This window comes from Lagenorhynchus albirostris, chromosome 10 (genome assembly GCF_949774975.1).
Source record: "Lagenorhynchus albirostris chromosome 10, mLagAlb1.1, whole genome shotgun sequence".
Taxonomy (NCBI): Eukaryota; Metazoa; Chordata; class Mammalia; order Artiodactyla; family Delphinidae; genus Lagenorhynchus; species Lagenorhynchus albirostris.
In genome coordinates, this window is record NC_083104.1 from 41194282 (window position 1) to 41207447 (window position 13166).

Consider the following 13166-nt stretch of genomic DNA (forward strand, 5'->3'; position numbering starts at 1 on the left):
CGATAAGGGAGATAAGTATAGCTTAGTGGAATGAATATTGAAATGCACTTTTATGTCCTGATAATTTTTTTTTTTGGCAGTGAGCAAATAATGACTTAAAACAAATAGTAAATATGAGGTGGGAAAATGAAGAGAGAAAGTTCACTGAGTGGGCTGAGAGTGAAGCAACCTGGATGCAAATCTTTTACTCACTTTCATTCATTCATTTACTCACTTGTCTTTCAACAAATATTTATGGAGGGTCCACTATGTGCCACACACTGTGCTAGTTCTCACTAAGAGGTGATGACCAAGATGTACCTGAGTCTGACTTTCCTTGTGTTTGAGAAACCACATAAACAGAGATCAGCAGCTGTGAGGGTTCATGTCGCAGGAGAAACCTACAGGACAAGTGCCCAGGCTGTGTGGTCAGTCCCAGGAGGAAGAGTGCTCGGAGGGGTTTGGTACAATGCTTGGTGCACTTAATGGAGGCTGGTGTTTGGCCTCAGATAACTGGTGTGTGTGTGTGTGTGTGTGTATCTTCTAAATAACTAATCAAACTTACCTCTGAGTGTGTTACAACCTACTGAGAAGATCAGATGCCAGTAAATTCGATAGAATGTGGAACCACAAAGCTTGAGGAATGCCCAGGGGGCTTTGGGAACCCACATGTCAGCTGAGGGGTAGAGAGACAAGTGTGACATTCTAGAGGAGAGGACCCCAGTTGAGTGCTGAACTCTGACTTACAAACAAGAGTACTCTCAGACCCTAAGAACATTAGCAACTGCCATCCTGGAAGAAACAAGGCATGAAATTGATTCACTCATATTTTATTTTAAAGTTCAAGTTAAAACTATTTTCTTCTGTGTGTGTATGAAGCTGACATATATATATATAATTTTTTTTAAATAGGTAATTTCATGCTCTTAAAATGGGGCATAAAGTGGTCGTATTCGACGTCTCTGTCATCAGAGCCTTGTGGGAAACTCGTGTCAAGAAGCACAAAGCCTGGCAGAAGCAGGAGGCAGAAAGGCTCGAGAAAAGCGCATTGGAAAAGTATGTGTTCTCTGTACTTGCTCTGTAGCTCTCTAGCGAATAAGACAGGCTGCATTTGTGTTGTGGAGGGGGATGCCTTTCCTCCGAGATTTCTTCCTGTCTGTAACACTTGCTCACTGGACTTCAGAATCTTCACGCTGTTGCCTACAATGAACATTCGATTCCTGTAACAGTAACACTCATAGCTATAAGGACCCCCATACATTCCAGGTACTGTGCTAGGCATGGAAAAGACAGCAATGACACGACAAATCCCTCTACAGGAAATTCTGAAAGACCACCTAGCTGCCCTCAGCAGGCTGATGCTGTCCACCCACGTGACAACATGAGGCTGCTCTATGTCCTGCACTCAGCTGTCACCCGTTGAGCTGAATGTTAGATAAGATTCATTGTGTTGATGCAATTTTTACTTGGATTGGAATGATGTGGTTTGACTACTGTCATACACTCATGAAGTATGAGTAAAAGAGTGTTATTGTGTGTATGAAAACTAAGTTGAGGGCTTCGGAAGAACTATGTGTGTGATCAATATGAACCACCCAATTGAATTAACACTGTACAAGACGGATAAAAGTACAATCAGCTAGAAAGGTTGTACATTCAGGTGGCTTTGCACGTCTGTAATTCTTATGCCCTGTGAGGAAACCCAAACTGGAAGTCTTGGATCATGTGTTATGGGTGTGGTTTATATAAGAAAGGCAGAGTGGGATTCTGATTGGCAGACCCATTCTCAAAGGCGGTCCATGACCCTACATCAAATTGGCAAATTGTGACATATGTCTAGGCTTTAGGTTAAAAACAAAATGTGTAGGATATGAATGTCTCTTTATTCTTGGTTCTTCACTTCTACGAATTATTTCGATCAAGCAAATACCTATTCTGATCATGCTTGATAATTAAGCTGCTACTGTAAGCATCACAGCTGTTCCAGGTGGTTATAATTATCCCCAGTCTGAAGACGAAGTTAGGACCTAAGTAACTTGCCCAAATTGACAGGGCTGGTAAATGGAGGATTTGGCCAAACCTTTCCCCCTATATGATGCTGTAATCACAGATAGCTGGACTGTCTTTTCACTTGCCACTAATATGAGATTATCCACTATGACATGAATCTTAAATTTAAGAATTGGAACCCTCAGACCAGGCAACACCCATGGCAGAGGATCTTAGGGATCTACATGAGCATGAATTACACAAGGTCCCAGCGCCCTATGAGCCCAAAGTGGTTCTCAGCCCTGCTCCAGCTTCCTCCCACCCCCAGCATCTGGGGTTACTCTAGGGTGGGACAACTTGCTGAATGGGGACCCAAGCCCTGGGAGGTTTATGGAGGCGTCTGTAGCTGAGGTAACCGCCTGTGGGTTCTGGGAACAGCAGCCACCTGCAGGAGCTTCGGTCTGAGAACCGTGCCCTGGAAGCCACTTTGCAGTCACGTTTGACTCTCGATCTCTGTCTTCCATCGTGGTGCCAAATGGCTTTGTGTCCACATTCACACGTCTCATGTACACAGGGTTGGTCCTGCATTAGGCTCAGTGCCATAGGGCTTGTGGTGTGCCTTATCTTAACCTAAGACAGAAAACTTCTTGGGAATTTGTTAGGATTTTCTAGCTCAAGATAAGAAAAACAGCCACCAAACTGGATGGGTGGTGAGGAGGAACTGGGAGGGTGGCTGGAGGAGTGTGATGTTCAGGAAGAAGCATTAATTTCCCAGGACCTGCAAACATGAATGTAGTGAATTTACCTTTTTCTGGCAGGTATTTTTGAAGTTTCATAATATAATTTATACTGTTGTTGTTAGGACTATTTGAAGGTTACCCTTTAGTTTCTCAAAATTTGTTTCCTGTGGGAAAGTTAATATATACATACATACATATATATTTTTTAATTAATTAATTTATTCGGTTGCACCGGGTCTTAGTCGTGGCAGGTGGGCTCCTTAGTTGCGGCATGTGAACTCTTAGTTGAAGCACGCATGTGGGATCTAGTTCCCTGACCAGGGATCGAAACTGGGCCCCCTGCATTGGGAGCACGGAGTCTTAACCACTGGACCACCAGGGAGGTCCTGAAAGTTAAGGTACTGATGACTGCTTTGTATAAAAGGCAGTTATCTGGTTAATTTAAATGTACTAAACCAGGCAAAACCGTTTAGTTTGTTCTGTTACCTCACTTCATGGTATTTCATTTTGTAATACTGTATTTGTTCCATGAGGTATATACCAACACTTAAAAGTTATGAGTACGGAACATCACTCCACTTGAATGAAACTCAGTCATTTAGATGGAGAGATAGAGATGCTTTTGTTAGGCTCTAAGTGAGGAATTTTTCATCCAGTGAGCCTATTTGCCATCTAGACTAAGATTGTGGGCTCGTTTCCTAAGGAAAGAGTATTTTATTTGCACACTTACTGATTTAATGAATAGAGCTCTAATGGCATTGTTTTGTATGTTTATCTTGTATTTGAAATACTACGAAAATTGACTTAAGGGGACGATTATTCAATTATATGGGCGATAAAGTATAAAGACAATGACATTTTATTTATGTTAATTACTCTCAAGGAAGAGAATGGATTTGTAAAAATAGTTTATATTCTCATTGTGACTTTCTCTAGGTTTCAAAGGGACTAAGACATCAAACATTTAAAACAGAAATCCAAAAAAGATTTGGTATTTAACTATTTTTAAGTAGCGCATCTAATTTCCTTTTTCCCTCCACTTACATTGGCTGTACCAAGATATGTGAAATAGTTACATCAATTTGTAATTTGTGATATAGGAAAGATGTGTTGAGTAGGGGTTAACTGGTATCATTTCATTACCTTGCTAGACTCTACCTTTAGGTTCAGTCTAAGAAATGAAGAAAGAAAATTTAGAGACATTAATCTGAAAAGTGCTCATTGAATACAAGAACTCGCTGCGGCTGTGCTGCTGGTTGTGAAAATTCTGGAAGGATTTCTTTTATTATTTCAATCAGTGCCTTGGATCTAGGGTCTGCCCTGTATCCCTGACTGCTACAGTCAGAACTAGAGCTACAGGTAGATATTTAAACTTATTTTTATCATATGGTATTAAAAATATTTAAATTACACAGAAGAGCTAATAATGAAAAGCAAATCACCCCAAGCCCCTGCTAGTATTTCCCAGAGGAGCTCACTTCTAACTCTTCCAGCACTTTCTCCTGGTATTAAATTCCTATTTCTCCATGTGCTGGTATTTTAAAATTTATCTGTTTTATTACATTATTTGTAGATTTCATGTGTAGATCCTGAAGCCCCAGGTAGCTGATTACCCAGTGCTTTTCCCCAGCTCAGCAACCTGTGACTAGGACCTGGGTAGGGTAGTAGCTGTGCTAGCCAATGCCGTCAGCAAGATAGTTTTTTTCAAGCGCTCCTGTTCTCCTAGATTAATGGCAAGCACGAAACTCCACTGATACCTGAAGTGGTGTCTGAAGAGCAAAAAGTCTGATTAAGGGGGAAACGTTTGCACATAGTCCTGGGGAACCAGCCCTGCAGAAATCTGGGATCAAGAACTCCAGGTAGACATAACAGCAAGTGCAAATACCCTGAGGCAGGGGTTTGCCTGGGTGGTTCAGGGAAGAACCAGGAGGCTAGAGTGACTGGGCCAGAAAAAGTGAGTGAGGGTGCAGTAGTGGATGAGGTCAGACAGGCAAGGGGAGCGCACAGATCCGCAGGGCCTTGTAGGCCATAGTGAGACATTTGCTTTTATTGGGTGAAATGAGAAACCAGTGAGAGGTATGGGCAGAGGCATGACATGGTGTGACTGACACTGTCACAAGCTCACTCAAAATGCTGGATGAGTTTAGACTGTAGGGCGGCAAGAGTGGTGCCTACATGAAGATGCTGGTGACTTGGACCAGGATGGGAGCAGTGAAGGTGGTGAGAAATGGTCAGATTCTGGTAGAAATGACCCTATTTGTTGATGGATTTGATGTGAGATATGAAAGAAAGCATAGAGTCAAAGATGACCCTGAGGTTTTTGACCAGAGCAACTGGCAGGCTTTTTCTAAGATGGAAGAAAAAGCAAGTTTTGCAGGTGAAGATCAGGAGTTTGGGTTGGAACATGTAAATTTGGGGGATGCCTTTTAGATATTCAGGTGGAGATGCTGGGAGGCAAGGAGGCTGGATTCATTGAGGACGTCTTGGCTAGAGATATATAATTGCGCGTCATCAGCATATAGATGTATTTAACACCAAGAGACAAGAATGTCTGTAGACAAGAATGATTTGTATTGCTATCAATTGTCTACAAGTTAACTTCAATCTCTGCCGAGTTGTAAAATAGCTTAGTCAACGACAAAGGTGCGTACCCCTATAGGATCAGATAAAATCCACTAAGTCTCCAGTATTCCAGAAAAAGGATATCCACCAGTCTCTTGCTTTTATCAGCCTTATGTTTCTTCTTACAATTGACAGTGCCTGGTAGTCCAGGCCAGGACTTTCCACATGCCCAGTCCTCAAAGATGTTTCTGCACCAGACTCTTTCCTCTGTTCCTGCCCCTCCTGACCACTTGGCTCCTGGGCTTTCCTGCGATTCTAGTGCACTTTTCCTTCGGGTACCACCTGAGAGTTTCCATACTAGGACTGACCCTCTACTACAGGGTTTTTTGTTTTGTTTTGTTTTATTCAGCATTTGTATTGCTTCAGGCCCTGTAGAGACCAGGGCTGCATCAGCAGCCTGTTTCTAAAAGAGCCGTCTTTTAGAAGCCTGGGATACTGCCTGTCACCAAGTCCCTGAGTTGGGCTGAGTAGGGCCCAGATGCCTTCCTGAGTGTGGAATGCACCAAGTTCCTATCCAAGGCAGGCTACCTTATTTTGAGACAATGTCTCTGTGTGATAGATTTGAAGGAAAACCACAACAAACCTTGTTTTTGTACCACATAGAATGTTAACCTGTTAAAGGCTCCAAGCAGATATCAAATCTCTACATGGAGAAAGGCCCCCAGGTGCAAAACACTGTTCTAATGACGGCGTGAGCATCTGGAGGGCAGCAAGACGTAGTCCATCATGATGGAGCTTATGACCAAGCCGGGGGGATAAGACAACTATAGAATAATATGTCAGAGAAGTAGCAACAAGAAGGTGCTGGGAGTGATGGGGAGGCTGAGGAGTCCTGGGCCAGCTCCAGTGTCAGATTGGAACTGGAGTTTATGAATAACAGGTTCATCTGCAGGAGTGAAGTTTCCCAAGGTGGCTGATGGATGACCTTCTAAAGTCGAATTTTATAAACTGGTGCTGCCTGTATATTTCTATCCATATGCTCCTGAAAGATCATCAGATTCCTTTGGCCTTGCTTTTTTTTTTTTTTTTTTTTTTTGCGGTACGCGGTCCTCTCACTGTCGTGGTGTCTCCCGTTGCGGAGCACAGGCCCCGGACGCGCAGGCTCAGCGGCCATGGCTCACGGGCGAAGCCGCTCCGCGGCATGTGGGATCCTCCCGGACCGGGGCACGAACCAGCGTCCCCTGAATCGGCAGGCGGACTCTAAACCACTGCGCACCAGGGAAGCCCTGGCCTTGCATTTTTGAAAAATTTGGGTGTCACCTCATAATATCAAGGGATATTGTAATTAATCAAAGGCATAGGTAATTTTGGTAGAAATTTTATCCATGTTAACTCACCTCCTCTACTTTTAAAGTCAGATTTGCTAATACTTCACAACTCCGAGGGTTTAAGCTTCCCCCACACCCCATATCCACCACAGCAGAGGAAACAAGAAAGGAGGGGCGGGAGAGGGGGCGGAAGTGGAGGGGAGGGCTTGTCTCCTGCTGGGAAACTGCAGGTGATGAGAAGGACTGCGCTTGCGCTTGCGCCCAGGTGGCCCTCCTGACTTCTCCAGGCAGGTGATGGCGATTCCCCAGGAGATAACCGAGACCTCTGCTGCCCGTTTTAGGATAAAGGAGGAGTGGAACTTCGTGGCCGAGTGCAAAAGGAAGGGCATCCCCCAGTCTGCGTACTGCAAGAATGGCTTCATAGACACCAGCGTGAGGCTTCTGGACAAGATTGAAAGGAACTCCCTCGCAAGGCAGAGTGCAATTTCCAAGGAGAGAGAGAAACGGAGCAGTGAGTTTGTGTTTGAACTTACGGGGCAGCACTGGAAGGTGAGTCCATGCGTTTCGGTCCCTACAGCACGCCGAGGCTCTTTGCAGCGCTGCGGCCGACGTCTGCTGCTAGGCTGAGCTCAGGCCGTTGACCTTGGCCCAGTGCACGCTGTTGCTGTTGTCTTTAGAGAGCTTTCCCCTGGATGCGGAGGAGCCATTGCCGGCGTCTTTTCCGCGGTGAAGGACTGTGCAGTCTTGAAAAGAGCAGCGGGATCCCCTTGGATCCTTACGACGCTGCGAGGGACTGGGACCCCAGCGGCTCCTCAGGATGGCACAGCCTTTACAATGCTTGATTCTGGGAATTCCCTGGCAGTCCAGGGGTTGGGACTGCGCGCTTCCATTGCCGAGAACGCGGGTTCAATCCCTGGTAGGGGAGCTAAGATTCCGCCAAGCCGCGGGGTGCGGCCAAAAAAAAAAAAGTTCGATTCTGCCGCCTCCTCGCCACCCCTCCCCGCCCATTAAAAAGAACTTCTTGCCTTCTTATTTTTTTTTAATGCTCTGAGCACTTGACTTGCCTAACACCCCTCTGTGGGCGGTGACTTTGCTGACTTGTCACAGAGTGTAGAGCCGCAAAGGAATTTCGCAGACCCTTCAGCCAGTTTTCCTCCGAGTTTCTGAGGCCAGGACAAGGATGTGCCCTCTTTCTTGCCTCGGGTGTGTACGGTGCTTCCTGCTCGCACTCCCCCAGGTTGCTGCTGGCTTGGAGAGGCATCTCGGGGCTGCTTGTGCTCTGATGTTTCTTGTCTGAAGCAGCCCATGGTGTGTGTGCGCTGGGTGGCGGCACAAATGAGCTCGGGCTATCTTCCGTTCAGTGGGACAGAGGTGCTGGGACCTGCTCTCCATCTCTTTTTATCCCACCATTTTGTGGCTGAAAGGACTCTGGACTGGGAGACCATGTATTTTGGGTGACCCTTTATTGGCCGTGTGACCTGAGGCTGTTTGCTCCATTTGTATACATTTTATCTCCTTCCCTGTTCAGTGGTGCTAATGCTTGCCTTCACCCCCTCAGAGGGCTGTTGTGAGGATTAAACGAGCAGATATTCTGTGACACTCTCTTGTTAGCGACACAGCCCTATAAGACTGGGAGAGACTATGACTGACACCTCTTTGGTGGTCTTTCTCCTGCATCCGCATCATTGAGATCAGTGGATACATGGATACTGCCTTTTCTGGGGCAAGAAGGAGGGCCTGTCTGGATTTCTAATTAAATACCGCTGGTAAATCATTCTCGTGTGCCGTGGTCAAACACGATCCCAGCCCGCTTGGGGAACCTGTTGAGTCCTCTCGGCTCACAGCACCTTTGGAAAACCACTTTAAAGGGCATTTAGTGAGTGCCTAGTGTGGTCGGGGGATAGGAAGAGGGTTATGAGTCAGCAGGCTAGGGAGACCCCAGGGTGAACTATGTGGATGTTGTCTTCATTACTTACAGCCTTCTTGTCCCCTGCATTCGGTTCCCTGAGCTGGTACCTTATCCTCATGGGTACCCACCGAAGGCAAGACTCTGGGGCCTCAAGCATTCATTACTATGAATTTCAGTTGCTGTTTTCCTTCCCCAGAGAGATTTGTGTTTCAGTCTTGCCTCTGCTTAAGGAGTGAAAAGCTCCATTAAAGGATGTTCGCCATCTTGGAGTGCTCGGGGCAGCGAGGGAGTTCTGGCCTCTAACATCTCACCAGGCAGCAGGTCTGGCCTCTGCAGGAGGTCAGCAAGAGGTGGACAGGGCGGTGGAGCTTCTGGGGTCTTGGGAACTGGGTGGGGAGAGCTCCCCTGGGGTTCCTTGGAGCGGCTGTGGGGCTGTGACCTATGACTTGGGTACCCGATTAGGATGGGGGTGTCGGGGGGTCAGGCATTCTTTGTGAGCTGGAAGACCCCAAGCCCTGGGCCCTGCTCTTTCAGGGAGATTTCTCTACTTTTACTGAACAACTTTTCAATAGAAAATTTCACTTCTACTGTCAAGTTTTTAATTTCCAAGAGCTGTCTCTTTGTTTTGTGAATGAATGAGTCCTGTAATGTGACTTTATATTTCTACTTTCATGGATGGGTCTTAAATTTTCCTTTAAAAATTTTGTCCTGTTTTCATTTCATGGGGGCTGTTCTTACTTATCTTGGGACTGATAGCTTTTTTTGGAGGAAGTTTCCATCTTTCAGAGTCTCCTTTTTCTTTTTGGGGTGTTTGTGTTGGTCTGGCATGTGGGGAACTCTCTGGGAGGTCTGGAGACACAGGGTGTCGGGAGCACTGAGAAACTGGAAGCTCCAAGTGTGTGTCAGGTGAAGGCTTCGTTTTTCGGAGGGCGTCGCTATGGAGCCCCATGTCTCCAGCAGTTCCCCCCACCCCCCGCCCCAGGAGTGCATATTTATGATTTGTCTGCAGCTGGTGAGTGCCCACAGAGAGGATCCCCTCACATCCTGCAGGCAGGGACAGGCCTGGCAGCCAGTGCTCTGGACAGAGAGGAGGGCTGGGTGGGGAAGTCTCAGCTTCCATCACTCATCCTGTGGTTGCTGCCTCCCTCCCTAGATGTGCCTGATGGTCCCCAATCCAGACACTCTGTTTAATCCCTCCAGTGGATAAGCCTCAGTCTTCTACAGGGGCAGTAGTTCTGTGACATGGATGGGGGGCAGACTTTGAACTTGACCTCCTCCTTTTAGCCCTGCCTTCCACTCTCACCTCCAGACATGCCCGGCCCTTCCACTTCCTGAGCCTCGGGAGCCTCTGGTGAGAAGTTCAGGTTGTGTCTCATTGTTCCTGCTGCTGCTGGTCCAAGGTTGAGCAGATCAAGGGAGGTGGGTTACCATCTTCCAGTTTTCCAGCTACCAGCATTTTCCTGCTGCTGCCTCCCTTCTCTTTCTCTTTGCCCTTTGTAAGGTTTATATCTTCAAAAAAGAATTCCTTTACTGTCATCTTTCATGGAATTTTAGAGAGGAGCAAAAGTGTCTGGGTTGTGTTCAATCTGCCATCTTTACCCCGTTCCTTTTATTTTTATTTAACATGCTATCTTAAGATTTTCCCATGTTATTAAAAATAGTTATGGATATAATTTTGGAAGGCATAATAACCTTTCCAAGTGTGCCATTATTGGAAGAGCAATATGAGAGAAGTTATTTATGAGACACTTGATAATTGAAGCTTCAAAAGAGAGAGTGTTTTCATGCCGTGGAGCGGCTGGGCCCGTGAGCCATGGCCGCTGAGCGTGCGCGTCTGGAGCCTGTGCTCCGCAACGGGAGACGCCACGACAGTGAGAGGCCCACGTATCGCAAAAAAAAAAAAAAAAAAGAGAGAGAGAGTGTTTTTATGACCTAGGGTCAGCTCCCTGATGCCCCAGCTCATCATCTTGTCTCAGCGGCAGGAGGCAGCCCTCTGATCTGGTGTGGGCTGCATTCAGATCAGGATGAGGAGGTGCCGAGATGGGTTTGCCAGGCCTGGGTGCTGGGGGCAGTCACACAGGGCCCTATGCTGGGGGGGGCCCTGTGCTTGATGTAATGCTCTGCTGTCACCATCTTGAAATTCTTAATTTTTAGAAGGGGCCTGCATTTTCATTTTGTACTAGTTCCTGAAACTGTGTAGCCTGTTCTTACTCTAAGTGACCCATTTAAATGTCTTTGGGTTTCAGTGTCCCTCTTTTAAGTGGGCCTTCATCATGCCCACTCTGCCTATCTTATGGTACTGTTACGTGAAAGCATATTTAAGGTGAAAGTACTTTTGCAAGTTAAAAGCTTAATCCACATATCCAATAGCAATGATCATAAAGCCCATTATAAGCACCAGATAGCAAGCAAGGGTCACTGTGGACCTTCTGATTGCTACCTCCACCCCACCCGACCTCTCCCCTGTACATTCCTGCCCCACTTTGCAGCTGATGTGCTGTGGTCAGCTCCATGAGGTCAGGGGATATGCATGTCCCTCAGTGCTCAGCATACCTCATTGCAGTGGGGGCTCGTAATCCTGTGAACTGAATTTCTTCAACTGGACAAATAGCCCCCTCTAAAGCCTTAAGCACTTCTCAACACCTTTACAATTTTATCCCAGAACACTAGAGCCAGGGGAGGCCCTGGATACAGCCGAGTTCCTCTCTATCACTTCAGAAGTGAGGGCCCAGGGAGGGGGTGCCCCTAGAACATGGCTTGGCATCCGGGTCTCCACACTGTCCTTCTGGGCTCTTTCCCTGTTAAAGACTCATAAAAACATTTAGAAATTTGGCACAGCAAGTATTAGGTGTTTATCAAATATTTTAAAAAGCGATTAGTTTCAGAGCTGCCTGATTCCTTCTTGTATCTCTAGTGCCAAACATGAGTCTGCCTGGACATAACATGGCTCAAAAGATGTCTGCTGGATACAAACTACTATATATAAAATAGATAAACAACAAGGTCCTACTGTATAGCACGGGGAACTATATTAAATATCTTATAATAAACTATAATGGAAAGGAATATGAAAAGGAATATATATATTCTTTTATGTATATATGTATAACTGAATCACTTTGCCATACACCTGAAACTAACACAACATTGTAGATTAACTACACTTCAAAAAAAAAAAAAAAGATGTCTGCTGAAAGAAAAAAAAGCGATTAGTACAGAGGAAGGGAAATGCAGCACACATTTTAAAATCTAAGACGTGGCCAGATTTTATTTTTAGAAAATGTTAAATCCATATGTTGTAAATAAATAGTACATGTGTAGCTTTGGGTGGGCGCCTGGTTGTCAGTGTTCACTCGGCATTTGACTTTAATAGAATCATGAATTCATGGCCCTTTTGAAATTTGGCTAATCTGCTAGTGTGAAATTAATGATATCGGCAGCATCTTGCTTTCTTTTTTGGAATGGCTATAGAGCTGGCAGGTAAGCTCTCACCCATGCTCTCTCCCCTCTTGTTTCTGAAATAAATGCACGTTTTCCTTGGCTCTGTGTGCTCTGCCTCTGAACTCCGGCATACGGAGGAGCTAGTTCTGATCGATGGGATCCATTCTATTCCAGGAGCTCCCAGATTCCTTGAAGGAGCAGACGCACCTGAAAGAATGGCACATAAGCAATACCCTGATTCAGATCATTCCTAAGTATATCGAGCTGTTTCAAGCCATGAGGATTCTGGATCTGCCAAAAAACCAAATCTCCTGTCTTCCAGCTGAAATTGGTATGTTGCTTAGCTGGAGCCTTCCGGCCCCTTGTCTGGGAAGCAGGCAATACTGAGAATTCTTCCTCCTCCTGCTGCCACAGGAAGTCGCTGGACCGGGCTGTTTTGGGTGTTCCCAGAGCTGCTGGTTCGTGGTGTCCCCTCTGGATGTTGATGCCAGGGTCTCACCTGTGTAACTCAGCAGTACTGACATCTGCCAGTTTCTCAGAAACAAGTCTCATGAGTGAGCGGTGCTGTGTTTAGAAACTTTTTGTTTTTTCTTCCTTTTAGTTTTAGAAATGCAAACACGCAATAATATATTTATTGTAAACATGAGACACAGTATATTGTTCCCACATATTAGTTTTAGAAATAAACATGCAATAATATATTTATTGTAAACATAAGATAACAGTATACTGTTCCCACATATTAGTCCATTGATTAGTTTAGTTTATTGTACTAATTTGATCAAGGTTCTATTATTTTCAATCATTTTGTTGTTCACTTGCTTCACTGTAAGTGAAGTCCACGCGATCATCATCACTGTTTCTCTTTGTCTTGTGTGTGAGGCACATAGTTGTGCTGGGCATGTAGTTATTATGACTCTTCTAAGACACTCAGGTCTTCTTGGAGACATATCATCCCCATAAACCTCAGTCATGAGCAGGACAAAATATTTAAACATTCTAGAAAGGAATAAAATGTAAAGTCAACTCTCTCAGTAAGGATTGTTAACAGTTTCCTGGGTATCAAAATTGTACACACAGGGCTTCCCTGGTGGCGCAGTGGTTGAGAGTCTGCCTGCCAATGCAGGGGACACGGGTTCGTGCCCCGGTCCGGGAAGATCCCACGTGCCGTGGAGCGGCTGGGCCCGTGAGCCATGGCCGCTGAGCCTGCGCGTCTGG

General features: G+C 45.7%; 1 protein-coding gene across 2 annotated transcripts in view; it reads left to right on the forward strand.

Moving 5' to 3' along the window:
* The window catches only part of LRRC2 (leucine rich repeat containing 2), a 50554-nt gene that overhangs the window by 10266 nt on the left and 27122 nt on the right, over positions 1-13166 (forward strand). For both annotated transcript variants that reach the window (XR_009542845.1, XM_060162161.1), the window contains exons 2-4: positions 892-1035; positions 6940-7147; positions 12123-12279. Coding sequence is in view for 1 of the 2 variants with exons in the window: in XM_060162161.1 (XP_060018144.1) it covers positions 911-1035; positions 6940-7147; positions 12123-12279 (490 nt within the window). In the remaining variant the exon portion in view is untranslated. The remainder of the gene's footprint in view (positions 1-891; positions 1036-6939; positions 7148-12122; positions 12280-13166) is intronic.